This window comes from Garra rufa, chromosome 24, assembly GCF_049309525.1.
Source record: "Garra rufa chromosome 24, GarRuf1.0, whole genome shotgun sequence".
Taxonomy (NCBI): domain Eukaryota; kingdom Metazoa; phylum Chordata; class Actinopteri; order Cypriniformes; family Cyprinidae; genus Garra; species Garra rufa.
Window position 1 is genome coordinate 22,081,162 of NC_133384.1, and position 18,153 is coordinate 22,099,314.

The 18,153-nt window shown below is 33.4% G+C and overlaps 2 protein-coding genes across 2 annotated transcripts in view; one reads left to right on the top strand and one right to left on the bottom strand.

Moving 5' to 3' along the window:
• Positions 1 to 9,395, top strand: part of LOC141299978 (catenin delta-2-like) — a 31,311-nt gene extending 21,916 nt beyond the window's left edge. The window contains exons 5-6 of the mRNA XM_073830289.1: positions 2,265 to 2,458; positions 8,820 to 9,395. Of these exons, the coding sequence (XP_073686390.1) occupies positions 2,265 to 2,458; positions 8,820 to 9,395 (770 nt within the window). The remainder of the gene's footprint in view (positions 1 to 2,264; positions 2,459 to 8,819) is intronic.
• The window catches only part of ctnnd2a (catenin (cadherin-associated protein), delta 2a), a 452,260-nt gene that overhangs the window by 132,804 nt on the left and 301,303 nt on the right, over positions 1 to 18,153 (bottom strand). The window lies entirely within an intron of this gene.

Below are 18,153 nucleotides of genomic sequence, written 5' to 3' on the forward strand. Positions count from 1 at the left end.
TCCGCATTAGTGTACACTGATGCAATGATGACACTGCAAGGTATTGGTATAAAATAATACCACACATTCAAAAAATATTCAGAATAATACCTCTTTTCCAAAATAGAGGCTTTTTTGCACGTTTTTGTGTATGGTTGTTATTAAATGTTTTAAAGGATACGTATTATGCCCCTTTTTACAAGATGTAATATAAGACTCAGGTGTCCTCAGAATGTGTCTGAGAAGTTTCAGCTCAAAATAACCCACAGTTCATTTATTATATAATTTTTTTAAATGCTTATATTGAGTGGAAGCAGAAACACGTCATTTTTGTGCCTGTATCTTTAAATGCAAATGAGCTGCTGCTCCCTGCCCCCTTTTCCAGACTGGACTGTCCCTTTACAACTCATAGCTCAGATACTCTGCTGAAAAACATCAGTTTGGTTTTGATTATCATGTCTATCAAGCTGAAATCATGCATTTCGAATCTGTTTTAAGTTTTTTTTGAGCACACACACAGAAAGCGATTGACACACTGCATGTGAGTAGTAAAGTTTTCTTTCATGTTGTATTGCACTTAAATTGTCAAATACACACAAGTTTATGTTAAAAACACAAAGTTTCAAAAACAGTCAGTTATGTCTGTGAAGGTAAACAGTTTTTTTATTAGATCTGTGTGGTAGCCGCGTAATATACAGTGTATACAATAAATCAATAAATCCACTGCTCTCTTGCATCCTCTGAGGCTGAGGCTCTGAATAGTGTTCTGTGCTTGTCTGAGTCCCTTGTTTGTTCTGAACAGTTAAACAGAGCCCTGTTCTTCAGAAAAATCCTGCAGATTCTTCAGTTATCCAGCATCTTTTGCATATTTGAACCCTTTCCAACAATGACTGCATGATTTTGAGATCCATCTTTTTTTACACTGAGGACAACTGAGGGACTTAAACACAACTATTAAAAATAGGTTCAAACATTCACTGATGCTCCAGAAGGAAACACGATGCATTAAGAGCCGGGAATTTGAAGATTAAGGTAAATTGTACTTAATTTGTCTACTGGGTAACATGCAAGTATCTTCTGTTGCTTCTGAAGGGCAGTAAAAAAATGGAAAAATAAATAAATTATATTTTAACAAAATAAGAAAAATTTGGACATCTTCATCCTGTTCAAAAGTTCTCACTGGATTTTAAAATCATACAGTCACTGCTGGAAAGGGTTCAAATATGCAAAAGGTGCTGGAAAACTGAAGACTGTGATTTAAGATCCATCTTTTTAGACTGAGGATAACTAAGGGACTCAAACACAACTATTAAAAAAGGTTCAAACATTCACTGATGCTTCAGAAGGAAACACAATGCATTATAAACTGGGGGTGAAATCTGTTTACATTTAAAGATTCAAGGTAAATTGTACTTAATTAGTCTTCTGGGTAACATGCAGGTATCTTCTGTTGCTTCGTAAGGACAGTACAAAATGAAGTAAAAAAAAGATATTTCAACAAAATAAGAAAAATTTGGACATCTTCATCCTGTTCATAAGTTTTCACCCCCTGGCTCTTAATGCATTGTGTTTCGTTCTGGAGCATCAGTGAATGCTTGAAACCTTTTTTAACAGTTGTGTTTGAGTCTCTCAGTTGTCCTCAGTGTGAAAAGATGGATCTCAAAAGCATACAGTCACTGCTGGAAAGGGTTCAAATATGCTGAAGACTCTGCAAGACCTGGAGGTTTTTTTTTAGAAGAACAGTGCTCAGTTTAACTGTTCAGAACAAACCAGGAACTCATGAACAACCATCACAAAAAAAAAACAGCATTTTTCTTGTGGACTATATGTGCAAAACTTTATGTAAAATATCTTATATAAAAGAGTAACATGAATTATGTATGATCACTCTTATTTTGTTAAAATTATTCACATTTTCACAAACCTCAGATATCACCTTTAAATGTTTTGAAGTTGAGGATTGTTCCTGATCAGTTGTCCTTATGCCCGACCCTAGTTCTCCTAGCACCCCCCCCCCCAAACAAACATTTAAACACGATTTTTCTCGCTTTCTCTCTCCTCGCACATTCCTCAGCTTGGGTTTTCTCTTGTCATTTTAATCCCCGTCTCTCGTTGCTGTCTTTCGCTTGCTCGTTCTTTCCTTCTCTCTCTATTTCACTCCTCCCCTTCTAATAAATTATGTATGCCATTTCTGCCAGGCTGAGGGCTGCATCGCTGCCTTGCTGAAATTGCTCTCTCTCTCTTTCTCTCCATCTCTCTCTCTCGCTCTGGCGCTCTGCACACAGGACCGAGTCTGCTCTCTCAGAGCTCACTGCAGCTCAGCTCGAACCCAGAGGGCTCCCTCCAGTACTCCGCCAGCTACCATAGTAACCAGACCCTGGCCCTGAGCGACTGCTTGTCCGCACCACAATCTCAGAAGCCTCAGCCCCCTCCGCGCTCCAGCGGCCAGCCTGGAGGAGCCGTGCACAGCTACAATCAGGTGAGCACTGCTTCTTTTCCTCCCGGTCTCGTTATATATCCATCCATTCCATCCTGAGACGACTCTGTTCTGCACCTCAAGTCTCTCGTGATCAGATCTCGTGATTTTTTTTTTGGGGGGGGGGGGGGACTGGCACGAAACAATTTTCCTGGCTCCAGCTGGGATCATGTTTCAAGCTGCTGCCTAAAAAGTGATTTCAAGACCTGATTAAAGCAATTAACTGCAAGACCGAAGCATTTGTTAGCAGACGCCAGCGGTACTGCATTGCATCGAGCGGCGAGCGTGCACGCAGCAAACTTTGTCATTATCCGGGGAGTTAAATTGTGCCCTGTTGATGAGCCTGTAATTACAGCAAAGCCTGCAGGGCGGTTTCTCCCAAACTTTCATTTCTTTTAAACGAGTCCTGCGCACCTGCTACGAGCCGCAGACATTCTGCTAAAAAGGTATATTTTCTGTTCAAAGCACTAATATTTAATTTCCTCCATGTTTGCTAATTAACTGAGTGTTTAATGCATGCAAATGGCCGGAGAAGAGCTTGAGCGGTTGGTCACGATAAAGCTGACATTGGCACATCCTCTCTCGCTTGCTCACCCTCCCTTTCTCTCTCTCATCCTTTGACACTTTTAATGAACACATAGGCCCTCTGTGTTTTAATGAAAGATGCCCAGCGTCCTCTGCCTTCCGGACTTGAGAGTCGAGGGGGGCCTTGCTGCAAAGATTCTTTGAAAACATTCTCATTTCTCAGTAAAAAAATGCCTTGGTTTATATTGAATGCAGAAACTGCATTGTGTTTCTTTCTCTCGTGTGTTTGTGCGGACTGTCGACTTGATTCAGTGGAGGGTAATCTGAAGAGGGCTTGTCTGCTCTAGGATGGGTTTATATAACACAACGCATCAGTTAGGTGCTTTTATGTAGATATTTTTAACACCGTAAACCTCTTGTTCCCTAAATAATTCATCCAGTAACAGTCTCTTCAAGTAGGTGTTCCTCTGCTCTCAATGCCGGGATGTGGTTCCCCCTCTCAGCGAGAGAAAGAGAGAGAGAGAGAGAGATGGAAAGCATTTGGCAGAGGAATGATGGTATAATTGCATTACACCTTGGTATAACATGATATTGAGCTATTAAACGCCTTTTTTAAATCTTCACAATCCTATCTTCAGCTTTTTCTTCTTCTTTAGAGGATTCGTCCATCTCTACTATCTCATTCATTAAAGTCTTATCAGGAGAAGTCGCACATTGTTGAAAATAAAGATTAAAGTTATAAGCGAAAGGCTTTTTGCAGACTGAGAAACGTACGTTTTCTGTAGTTCTTGTTGTAAACCATTTCTAAATAGGGCTTTGGGATAATAGAATCAATATATGCTGCTCTAAAGAGACGAAAGCAAGAATGATGTGATTGAGATTTGGCCAAGATGATCAAGCGTTTTGTACAAATGCTGTCCCGTGTGAAGCTTGAGCTCAGAACTATCAGATTATGTGAAGACATAATCAACAGGACATAGTCATCAGGACAAAGAACTTTTTTTTTTTTAATATAAATAATGCATATATATATATATATATATATATATATATATATATATATATATATATATATATATATATATATATATATATATATATATACATATAATGCATTTATTAATATTTTATTTATTTAATACATATAAATAAATGCTAAAAATGTAGATGAATAAAAAATAAATATATGTATTTATTTTATCTTTTATTTATATTTTATTTATTTATAATAAAATAAAATATTAATAAATGCTAAAACTGTGTAAATAATTATATATATATATATATATATATATATATATATATATATATATTAGCATTTAGCATTTACTTATATTTTATTATAAATGTTTATTTATATACAATAAAATATAAATAATGCATATGTATAAAATATTTTTAGCATTTATTCATATTTATTTAACTATTTATAATAAAATATAAAAATATTTATTTATTTTTAGCATTTATTTCTATTTTATTATAAATATTACTTTATTTATTTTTAATTACAAATTATAAATAATAAATAAATGTAAATCAATTTAGCATTTAATTATTTGTTTATAATAAAATATAAATACAATTTTTCATTTATTTTTAGCATTTATTTCTATTTTATTATATATATATTGACAAAAAAAATTGCAAATAAATGCAAAATATTAATTTATTTATAAATCATACATTATTAGCATTTATGTATCGTTATTTATCTATTGATAATAAAATATAAATAAATGATACAAAATAAATAAATAAATACTAAATATTTGTTTATTTTTAGTATTTATTTATATTTGGTTATACATGTTTATTCATTATATATATATTTCTTTGTCTATTTTTTTATAAAATGTAAATAATAAATAAATATAATTTTTTTAGCATCTCTTTCAGTTTAATAATCAAAAGTAAATAAATGCTAAAAATGTATAAATAAATAAAAACAGATATTTATTCATTTTAGCATTTATTTATTTATAATAAAACATAAATACCACATGCATATAAATAATACATTTTAGCATCTACTTATTTATTTATTCATAATAAAATTTAAATAAATGCTAAAAAAATAATTTAAAAATGAATAAATATTTATTTTTTACATTCTTACATTGTAAAAACAAGTACTTTAATTAATTAATTAATTAATTTATTTATAATAAAATATAAATACTGCATGCATATAAATAATACATTGTGGCATCTATTTATTGATTGATTTATTTTTTTTAAATTATAAATAAAAAATGAATAAATATACATATTTTTTTTACATTCTTAAATTGTAGAAAAATCTGTACGCAAGGGGGAGAGTTTTTATTTATGTTTGTTCAGTATTTATTATGCATGTTAATATGTAGCTTTTATTAGTTTTGCTTAAAAAGTTCAAAGTCCTACCTGGCAAAATCCTAATCACCAAGGATTTTTAGGGTGAATTTGGGTACTATAAATTGCAGCACTTTGTCCCTTTCATCTCAATGACAAAAGTGGCCCAATTTTTCTGAATTCAGCCTATAGCCAGCTCAACAACTCTATACAGTGAACACTGCACCACTGAAGATTCTTTTTGTTTCTGAACACAGCGTATAGGCAAACAGAACCAGGTTAAGCTTTAAATGTCATAGACTTTTCCAGCACAATCATTCTCTCCATCTTCAAGACCTTTGCCTCATATTTATTCAACTTTCCTGACTATTTGAATATTATTACCTGATATCAATGCAGTGAAGGGAAAAAGAAGGCAGCTTAGCTCCCCCCCCCCCACCCCCCCACCCTGGAAATTGCACTGACTGGCAGTTTAAAAATAACCTAATTTATTCTGAATAAGAATAATCAGGTTTCATGCTTTCTGTAAATGACAAACAGTGGAACCAATGTTTCATTGTAATCACCCACAATCGTCATGGTGATTATGAGGAATCTAAAGGAAGAAATGTTTATTCACAAGCCAAAGCGTGTTTTGAAATGACTGGCACTGCGCCAGCGTTAATTTGCCCGGGTTTATCTGCACACGCATGCCCTTCTGAATTACGGGCGATGCAACATCCATTGACATAAGGGGTGGTGATCCCATGAGGAAACACAACATATGGCCGTACATGTATATGCAATAACTTCCGTTTACAGGCTTTTTTTTATGTGTTGAGGATACATGCTTCATCTGTTACTTTCAAGGGAATTTGTATGATTTTTAAGGTTTCCTAAGGTATTTATGCCCTTGTCTCATACATATGTAAACCGCCTTAAAGGGACAGTACACTCAAAATTGAAAATTCAGTAACTCACCATCATGTCATGTCAAACCTATGGAAGCCCATTTCCACCACTGAATAAAAAAATAAATAATGTAATGCAGATTTTATCTCGCAATTGTGAGTTTACATGTCACAATTCAGATTTTTTTTCACATAATTGCATGATACAGTATAAATGTGCAGTTCTGGGAAAAAGTCACAATTTTAAGATATAAACTCACAATTCTGAGAAAATGTCACAATTTCGAGACATAAACTTGCATTTCTTAAAAAAAAGTCATCATTTCAAGATATAAACTCCCAATTCTGAGAAATAAAGTCAAAATTGTTGAGTTTATATATATCGAATTTACTTTTTTTCTCATAATTGCATTTATATCTTAAATTCTTTTGTAGTTTGTATCTCGAAACTGGTACTTTTTTCTCAGAATTGCGAGTTTATATCCTGAAATTTTGACTTTTTTTCATAATTGCAAGTTGATATCTCAAATTTTTTCTCAGAATTATAAGTTTATATCCAAATTGCCTTTTTTTCTCTGAACTGCAAGTTATATCTTAAAATGTTATAACTTTTTTACATAATTGAAAGTTGATATCTCTATCGAAACTGTCACTTTTTTTAAGAATTGCAAGTTTGTATCTCGAAACTAGTAATTTTTTTCTCAGAATTGCGAGTTTATATCCTGAAATTTTGACTTTTTTTCATAATTGCAAGTTGATATCGAATTTTTTCTCAGAATTATAAGTTTATATCCAAATTGCCTTTTTTTCTCAGAACTGCAAGTTATATCTTAAAATGTTATAACTTTTTTACATAATTGAAAGTTGATATCTCTATCGAAACTGTCACTTTTTTTAAGAATTGCAAGTTTATATCTCGAAACTAGTACTTTTTTTCTCAGAATTGCGAGTTTATATCCTGAAATTTTGACTTTTTTTCATAATTGCAAGTTGATATCGAATTTTTTCTCAGAATTATAAGTTTATATCCAAATTGCCTTTTTTTCTCAGAACTGCAAGTTATATCTCAAAATGTTATTACTTTTTTGCATAATTGAAAGTTGATATCTCAAAACTGTGAAAGTTTATATCTCGAAATTATGACTTTTTAGCTCTTAATTGCAACTTTATATCTCACTTTTTCAGAATTGCAAGTTTATATCTAAATTTTTTTTCTTTTTCTTAGAATTGCAAGTTTATATCTTGAAATTATGACTTTTTTCGGAGAATTGCAAGTTTATATCTCGAAATGGTCACTTTTTTGTGAGTTTATCTCTCAAAATTGTGAGGTTTTTCTCTGAATTAAAAGTTTATATCCAAATTGCCGATTTTCTCAGAACTGCAAGTTATATCTTAAAATGTTATTACTTTTTTTACATAATTGCAAGTTTATATCTTGAAACAGGTACTTTTTTCTCAGAATTGCAAGTTTATGTCCTGAAATTTTGACTTTTTTTCATAATTGCAAGTTTATATCTCAGATGTTTTACCTTTTTCTTAGAATTGCAAGTTTATATCTCTAAATTGTGATTTTTTTTCCCTCAATATTGTGATTTTATATCTTGAAATTATGACTTTTTTCTGAGAATTGCAAGTTTATATCATTTTTTCAGAATTGCGAGTTTATATCTTAAATTTTTTACCTTTTTCTTAGAATTGCAAGTTTATATCTCGAAATTGTGACATTTTCTCAGAATTGTGAGTTTATATCTCAAAATTGTGAGTTTTTTCTTGAAATTGTAAGTTTATATCCAAATTGCCTTTTTTCTCTCAGAACTGCAAGTTATATCTTAAAATGTTATTACTTTTTTTCTCAGAATTGCAAGTTTATATCTCGAAACTATGACTTTTTGTCACTTAATTGCAACTTTATATCTCAAAATTGTCACTTTTTCAGAATTGCCAGTTTATATCTCAAAATTTTTACCTTTTTCTTAGAATTGCAAGTTTTTATCCTGAAATTTTGACTTTTTTCATAATTGCAAGTTGATATCTCAAAACGGCGACCTTTTTTCTCAGAATTGCACGTTTTTATCTCGAAACTATGACTTTTTGTCTCTTAATTGCGACTTTATATCTCAAAACTGTCACTTTTTTTCAGAATAGCGAGTTTATATCTCAAAATTGTTACCTTTTTCTTAGAATTGCAAGTTTATATCTAGAAATTGTGGCTTTTTTTTTCTCCGAATTGTGAGTTTATATCTCGAAATGGTCACTTTTTTCTCCGAATTGTGAGTTTATATCTCGAAATGGTCACTTTTTTTCTCAGAATTGTGAGTTTATATCTTAAAATTGTGACTTTTTCTCAGAATTGCACATTTGTACTGTATCTTGCAATTATGTGAAAAAAGCTAGAATTGTGAGATCAAAAAGTTAGAATATTTTTTTTGTTTTATTCAGTGGCAGTATGACTGTTGAACACAAAATATGTTTTAAAGAATGTTTTTGAATGGTTTTGTCAAATATATATAGACATAACACATAACAGATTTTTTTAATTTTAATTTTCCTCTATTTTTTTTCTTATTTAGGATCTGTTTTGACTAGATATAACCGTTATCTTTCTCTCCTTACAGGTGACATCTAACCGTGCAGCCCAGCTCGCGGCGGGCGACTCTTGTCAGAGTCATGGAGGTGCCCTGCTGTCCGATTCCCAGCACCACTCTGCAGCGTCCGGCCCGGGCCTGTACTACTCCAGCTCTACTCTGCCTGCCCAGCGCGTCAGCTCGCCCCTGAACTCAATGCAGTCCACGGCGGCCAGCGGATCCCCGACTAAACTGCAGCGTCTGGGTTCGGCCTCCGACACACCTGGCTACGCCACCACCCAGCGCCTGCCCTCCTCGTCCTCCTCAGCCTCCCCCAAACCTTCTCCAGGCAGGCTTGCAAAATCCTATAGCAGCAGCTCACCGATCAATGCGGTGGGCATCGGAGGATCGCCCGGTACTCACGCTTCTGGCTCCCCTCACCGGTTGGCGTCTCCACCGAATAACGCGTCGCCTATCTATCAGCAGCTGCAGACCGCGGGAGTGTCGTCTTACGCTACGCTTTCACCCACCAAAAGGCTGGTGCACTCATCGGAGCAGTACAAGATATCCCACGATCTCTACGCCACCGCCACTCTACAGAGACCAGGCAGCCTTGCTGGTGAGTAACAACTCTTGACCCGCCTTTGACTCACCAACTGGGATTTAACAAACATTGTGTGGGTGTTTCTGTGGGGACGTATTTGAAGCGTGAAATGCTTTCAGGCACCCAAGAAAACAGTACAAATGCATTACTTTTTGTAATCTGGCAATGTATTTTCTTTGAAATGCTCAACTATAATCTCATTTCAAACAGCAGCAGGAAACAAAACAAGTACATCAGTGTGCAGGGAAGCTGTGCTAGTTGGTGACTAGATGGCAGACTGTTTGAAACATGTTTAATTGATTTCAGCTTTGAAGTGAAGGATCATTGGCAATGACAACTATTTGAAGCGACTGGAAGCCATTCGTTTTTAGTGAGAGCTGAATTGAGCGAACAAGAGCGACTGTGCAACAAAATTGATGTAGTGTATCAAATACCATTAATGTTTCAAGTGATTATTTAATGTAACAAATTTCAGTGGTCTGACTCAACAAGAAACATCCAGACCAAGTCCTTACTGGACAAGAGGAGGAGCTGGGGATGGAGGTGGGTGATTAGCTCCTGAGCAAAGCCATAGCTGCTGAATAATGATTGAAGGGACTTTATAAAGGAAATTATGATTGGCAACGTATTCCTATAGGTAGACGTTTGCGAGCTTGACTAATGTGACCTGCCAGAACTAACGCTGCACTTCATTTATTTTACCAAAATAAGAAGGATCATACAAAATAAATGTTATTGTTTATTTAGTACTGACCTGAATAAGATACAGTATTTCACATAAAAGATGTTTACATATAATCAACAAGAGAAAATAATAGTTGAAATTATAAAAAAAAGTTTACATCCCCTTGATTCTTAATACTGTGTTTTTACCGTTCCCAGAAGACAAAATAAGTTAAATGTACACTAATCTTCAAATTCAACTGCATGGTTTTTCCTTCTGGAGCATCAGTGAGCATTTGAACCTTCTGTAGTAGAGCTGGAAAAATGCTGAAAAACCATATAATCTGTGGGACCTGAAGTATATTTCTGAAGAACAGCAGGCAGTTTATCGGTTCAGGACAAACAAGGGAAAAACTATCACTAAACAAAAATCAAACAAAAGACACAGCTGTAGATCATTCAGGTAGCAACACAGCATTAAGAATCAATGGAATATAAACTTTTGAACAGAGTTATTTTATCAATTTAACTATTATTTTCTCTTGTGGACTATATGTAAACGTCTTTCATGTGAGATACTAAATAAACTATACAGTTTATTTGGTATGATCAATCTTATTTTGGTAAAATAACATTTTGCAGATTCTGAAAAAAAAAACATCAAAATTCTTAATTCTTTTTATTCTTAATTCATCAAAAAGTATATCTTATTAATTGAAATCATGAAACGTACAATATTAAAAAGCAGTTTATTAAAAGTTTTTAAAAAATTACATTTTAATGGCCTTATGAAATACATTTAATTTCTTTTCTCAAATTCAGTTTTATTTTGACCAAATTCAGTTTTCTGTGAATTTTTCTGAATTTCATTTTATTGGTTTCATTAAATATTAATAATCAAAAGCATTGATTTTATTTATTTACTTTCAAGTAATTTATTATTATTTAATTTTTTTCTCTCTTTTTTTCCCCTTTTTTCTCTTTTGTGTTGTGTATTTAAATTTTTTCTGCTAAATAAATTCTGGTAAACATTCCTTTAAAGATAATTTTTAATAATTTTATTATTAGTAGTAGCAGTACTATCATTACATAAAGTAATATTTCTGTAACAGTTTCTTCAAGTTAAACCTAATTTTTATTATGTCAGGTTGCTGTGAAGACCTTCAAGTTTCTGTTTGCATATGATATGACGATAGTTTTGCTCACAAGAAACGGTAGAACGCTCAAAATTAGTTTCTCAGAGCAGTTCTAGGCGGCAGAATCATTCATTTAGTGATTTGATCCGCACTGATTCATTCAGGAGTTGCTAAAGTCAGTGTTCGAAATGAATGAATCAGTGAATCATTCATGTTCATTCAACTCATTTGTTCAACAACACTGATTCATTTCGGAATGACACAAATGAATGTCTGTATGACTGATTATTAATTCATTCAACTGATTTGCTCAACAAATCTGATTCATTCAGAAAAGAATCAAGTGAATGCCTATTGAAAAACACAGATTCATTACCAATTACTTTTAATCAGAGAAGTGCAATAGTTGATGCTTTGACTTAGTTTGAAACTATTTTAACTGGCAGAGCAAACACACATATAGAAATATATAGCTTGATTGCTTCTAAAATGGAGAGAAAACTTACTAACAAACATCAAAGTCCGAACATCAATGACTTCTCTGTTATCAGAATGAGATAAATCCCCATGGGACCTGGGTAAATAAACACGACTCTATGGCAGACAGACAAATCTGATACTCGTATTAGCTTTCACATAGGAAGCACCTAGGGAACCACATTTGTTTCCTATGCATGCTTTCTCTGCTGATCTCTACATTCAGCCCCTTAAGTCTAGAGACTTCAGCTCTTCCTTTGAAGGAACTAGCACTTTGATATCAAGACTCGTTCTCGCTCCACAGTTAGACATCAAAGAAGTGCTGTAACAATTCATTTATTCACTCATATACCATACGTGGCTGATATTGTAATTAGTGTTGCTATTTTTGCATTTAACATGTTACTTTTTCCATTATTCTGGTCGAAAATAATCTCAATCAATCTTAGCTGAAAGATGATAGGCTTTGATTAAAAAAGAAAAAAAAGAGAAAAAACACCACCTGCTGATGCTTTTAAAGCGGAATGCAAATGTTTTTTTTTTTTGTTTTTTTTTAATAGCTTCATTAATTGCTTTAGCCTGTTAGTTTTCATTTTGTGTTTCAAAGGTCATTTGCATTAATTATTTTGTTAAAAGGGACCATTTATAAAAACCGTATAAAATATCTGTTTACTTTTTTGTTATATTTTATGATTTAATTTATTCCTGTGATGACAAAGCTGCATTTTCAGCATAATTACTTTAGTCTTCAGTGTCACATGATCCTTCAGAAATCATTCTGATATGATTTGATGCTCAACATTTTTTTCAGGATTGTTAAATGATTAAAAAAGTCAAAAGAACAGCATTTATATGAATTAAACATGATTTGCAATGTCACAGTTATTAATAGTTAGGTTATTATAGCTGACTAAAAATTAAACCAGAAAACATTTAAATTAAATTAAATTAAATTAAATTAAATTAAATTAAATTAAATTTTATTTTATACTAAATTACATTTTATACTAAATAACATTTAATTAAACTAAATATTAAATTATATTGAATGAAATTTAAATTAAATTAAATATTAAATTTAAAATAAATCTTAAATACTAATTATTAAATATTAAATTAAATGACATTTTAAAATAAATTAAATTACATTAAATTAAATATTACATTTTAAAAATTTAATTAAATTACGTTTCAAATTAAATTAAATACTATTATTTCAGCTAGTTGCAAAGGCAACGTTTCTCATTTTATTTTAGCTTAACAAATAAATTTTGTTTCACTAAAATAACTAATATACACAAAAATAACTGTGATATAATAAATAAAAATATAAAATGTAATATGACAATATTTTAATACCACTTTTCGATCAATTGAATGCATCTTTGCTGAATAAAAAATATCAATTTATTTGAAATATACTACAATAACTTATATACACTAAAATAACTGTGAAATAATAAATAAAAATATAAAATGAAATATAAATAAATATAAATGTAATAAAAATGTTTTAATACCACTTCAGATCAATGTAATGCATCTTTGCTGAATAAAAAGTATTAATTAATTTAAAAAAAAAAATTAAATATTGTCTGAACCCAAACTTTTAAACATGGTTTTCAAAATTGTATTTCATTGCTTAATTTTTAAATTTATTAATATTAATTGAATAACTTTGTATACACCAATCAGCATCTTTGATAGCATCTTATTCTTATTACTGTAAAAATAGTTTTTCGAAGTTGGAAATTAAACAAAATTAAAAATACCATTTTAGTAATTCATTTTGACATTTCTGTGCAATTTTTGTGAAATGTAATCAAATTCTGAGTGAAAATTCTAATTCTATTTTATTCTGGAATCAAGTGAGGATCCACATTTTAAACTACCAGTGTTTATGGACATTCTTTGCAGTAAAGCCAGAAAACACAGCCTCATTCAAGAGTTTGTTATCTAAATCACCCGCTTAACAGGCCGATTGCAGACCAGTGTAAGGTATTGTTGACTACAGCCCTATATTACCTGCCACATTGTCAGCCCTTCATCAGACCCGCTGTGGGAAACAGCCGCACAATGGGAAACAGTGGGCAAGTGCCAAACTATCGCTCAACCCGTGCTGAGCCATCACCGGCTCTCCCGCTTGTCTCGTTGATTAAAGTCCGGCATCCCGTGGCCGTACACCTCCACCAGTATCCTTGCAATGGTAGTGGTCCAGTCCGCGAAAAACCAGCCCAGCGCGCTGACCGAAAGCTGATTAGATCTGAAGGCAATTACGTAGTATAGACGGGAGACTTTGTTTGCGAGGCTTCCCTGATTTCCGGAGGGTATTTGATGCGTTTGGTGAGCCTGTCCTTTGTGATGTAGTATTCGGAGGGATTGTTGGTAAGGTGCTGATGATGTGTGTCATTACAGCCGGAGGCCGTGTGAGAGAGAATAGCAGAGATGGACTCTTACTGGGTCTGAGGAAGGACTTTAGTGCTTGTTGTACTTCTGCAAAAGCAAAATGAACATAGAAATGATGTAAATGACACACAAACATGGTGTTTTGAAGAAAAACATTATTTTCTGGTTCAACGTGAGTGGTTAAAATGACTCCTGAATTGGCTTATCACTTCACCTGAGCATCACCGTGAAAGCACTATGAAAATACAAGCCTATTTAGAGTGAATCTAATTGTGGAGCTGGAAAATGTTTTGCCTTTTTGAAAGTACAGACGTAGATGATGTACTTTGCTGTTATTTTTCTGTTACTTTACTTCTCTAGCTTTTTTTATCTAGATGAGATGTTGCTTTCAAGCTTAGTGAAAGATAAGTTTATGATAGTAGTTTTTTCTGAATTTTGTAAGACAAAATTTTGTAAGCCACTTGAGGCCCTATAAAAGTGTTTTGATAAAGTCAGTTTTCTTTGCTTTTTCTTTAGTTGTAGCCTCAATGTATAACTCACTCTCAAATTTAATTGTATATACATGCATATATGTGACCCTGGACCACAAAACCAGTCATAAGGTTAAATTTGACAAAACTGAGATTTATACATCATATGAAAGCTCAATAAATAAGCTTTCTATTGAGGTATGGTTTGTTAGGATAGGACAATATTTGGCTGAGATACATCTATTTGAAATCAGAAATCTGAGGATGCAAAAAAATCAAAAAGACTGAGAAAATCACCTTTAAAGTTGTCCAAATTAGGTTCTTAACAATGCATATTACAAATCAAAAATTACATTTTGATATGTTTACAGTAGGAATTTTACAAAAAATCTTCATGGAACATGAACTTTACTTAATTTCTTAATGATTTTTGGCATAAAAGAAAAATCAAAAATTTTGACCCATGCAATGTATTTTTGGCTATTGCTACAAATATACCCCAGCGACTTAAGACTGGTTTTGTGGTCCAGGGTCACATATACATTCAAACTAGAGAACAACCTATAATTATCCTACCAGGAGTAGAAGGGCAGTTTTTAAGCATATTTCATGAATTAATTGTATTCTGAAGCACAGTATAAAACTTAAATTAGATATTTAAAAGAGAATTCTGATACAAATTAGATTATCGGTGTTAATCTGGTACCTGGTGCTAATTTTCTTAATTAGATGATAAACCCTATTTAATAAATGGCAGTGTCAGGGTTGCCAGGTTTTTACAACAAAAACCCCCCAGAATTGCTAACTCAAAACTAGCCCAACTTTCCGGGGGTAAAATATACCTTTTTTGGTGGGGTTTGCCTGGTAAAATTCGCATTCCAGGGGATATATATCACATCATTGGGGTCGCTTAAACCCGCAGACATGAAAATCAATCGTGTTAAAGTAGCCAAATTTCGCGAGAAAAAACGCGGCATTCCTCCAATTTTCACTGATATTGCAAAATGTTGGGCCGCTATAAGCTAACTAAAACTCTGCGACAGGAGGCTGTCCAGATGAAGGATAAAAAGAGTTCAAGAGAAGTTGGTCATTCCAAATCTTTGATTTCTCGAATATTGCTGGTTTGCAATGACACTAATTCATTCAAGTCCCCCAAAAAGGCTGGTTGTTCATGTAAGACAAATGCATGAGAAGACAGGTAATGCAGAGACTCTCAATGGGAAATCAGTTCAGCACTGTAGCTGGAATTGCTGGATGAGCTAATATTCCTTCAAATTTTGAGCGATGAAGATCAACAATGTTTGAAAATAAGTATTTATCGATTGTTCTCTAATTTTGATCTTTCAGTTGCCAATCAATCTACAGTAGCAACTTGACGCATTAACACAATTAAATGGAAGTGTGGTCATCTCTAGGTTTATTGAATTTTAAAACTGCCAATCATCCAATCAGATTTTAGAGCAGGAACTATCGGTTTATGTAATAGAGATTAATTGACAGGTTTAGCCTGAGTGTTAAACTAAAGGTACTACATTAGAACTTGATCAATCTTCCTTATGCTTCAATAACAGCAAACAAAGAACACCGTGCACAGCCAATGTTCAGATGCCTGAAGCACTATTAACACTTTGCTTGTGATTAGATTCCAAATAAATTCCAAATCTGTGATTTCTCGAATATTGCAATCTTACAATGACACTAATTCATTTACCTCCAAGTTATTGGTGTTAATCCGGTACCGGGTGCTTATTTCCTTAATTAAATGACAAACCCTATTTAACTCACAGCATCAGGGTTGCCAAGTTTTCAAAACAAAAACCCACCCAATTGCTACTCAAAAATAGCCTAGTCACATTACAGTGGGGGTTCCCCTGGTAAAAATCACTTTCCAGGGAATAAATTAACATTTTTTGATGGGCTTCCCTTGGTTAAATTTGCATTCCATGGGATAAATGTCACATTATTGGGGTTGCTTAAACCCGCGAACATAAAAAAAATAAAAAATAAAAAAAACTTGTGGCAACAGTGTTAAAGTAGCGCAATTCGGCTGGAAAACCACGGATTTGGCAACACTGGGCAGCATTCCTCCAATTTTCACTGAGATTGCAAAATGTTGGGCCACTCTAAGGTGACTCAAACCCTGCGACAGGAGGTTGTCCAGATGAAGGACAAGAGAAGTTCAAGAGAAGCTGGTCATTCCAAGTCTGTGATTTCTTGAATATTGCAGGTTTACAATGACACCAATTCATTCAAGTCCCTCAAAAAGGCTGGGCGTGCACATAACACAAATGCATGAGAAGACAGGATAGTGCAGATACTCTCAATGGGAAATTGGTTCAGCACTGCAGCTGGAATTGCTGTAAGAGCTAATATTCCTTCAAATTTTGAGCGATGAAGATTAACAATGTTTTTAGAAAATGTATTTATTGATTCTTCGCTAATTTTGATCTTTTGGTTGCCAATCAATATACAGTAGCAACTTGATGCATTAACATAATTTAACTGATGTGTGGTCATCACTAGGTATAATGAATTTTAAAACCTCTTCGAACATCCAATCAGATTTTAGAGCAGGAACTGTTGGTTTATGTAATAGAGATTAATTGACAGGTTTAGCCTGAGCGCTGAACTAGGTACTACATTAGAACTCAATCTATCATCCTCATGCTTCAATGACAGCAAACACAGAACACCATGCACAGCCAATGTTCAGATGCCTAAAGCGCTATTAACACATTTATTCAATTCCAAATAAATTCCAAATCTGTGTTGTTGTTTTTTTTTTTTTTTTTTTTCAAATATTGCAGGTTTACAATGACATTAATTCATTCATGTCCCCCAAAAAGGCTGGGGTTCCATGTAAATCAAATTCACGACAGTGTAACACATAGACTCTGAATGAGAAATCGGTTCAGCACTGCAGCTAGAATTGCTTGCCAGTTCAGCACTAAACAGGACAAGGAATAAACTTCTCATCAGCAGAAAGAATCAAAAGCCTAAGCTCACCTTTGCTAAAGAGCATGCTATGTGGAAAGAGGAGAGCTGGTCCAAAGTTCACTTTATTGATGAGAGCAGGTTTAATTTATTTGGGTCAGAACATTTTATTCAGCATCAAACTGAGGAAAGACTGAAGACCCAAGTGTGTAAAGAAGTCAGTGAAAGGTGCAAGAGAAAGTGTCATGGTTTTGGGGGTGGCAGTTACATGGCATAGTGAATACAAATGTTTATTACAAGCTCATTCAGCAACATGCATTTCTTTCCCTGCAAGCATTTTCCAGTTAGCCTGCAATTTTAATGCAAGACAATGTCCCTGTCGCACTGCCATACGAATAAAGCAGTTAAAATTATGAAAATGGCCGGGACAGAGTCTTGTTCTAAACCCGACTGAAAATATCTGGCGACAAAGTTATGGCTAAGAAACCCACTACAGTTACCAAACTATGGAAAAGAGTGGAATAATAGTGGACTAAGATTACACCAGCGCAGAAGAAACTAGTGAAGTCCTGCGGCCACAGATGTGCTGAAGTAATTCAAAGCAAGAGCCTCTACATTTCCTAATGATTTCTGACAGCTGTAGCCCTCCAAAAATGTAGCCATAGTCTTCTTTTGTACTACAGTGGTTCTCTAAT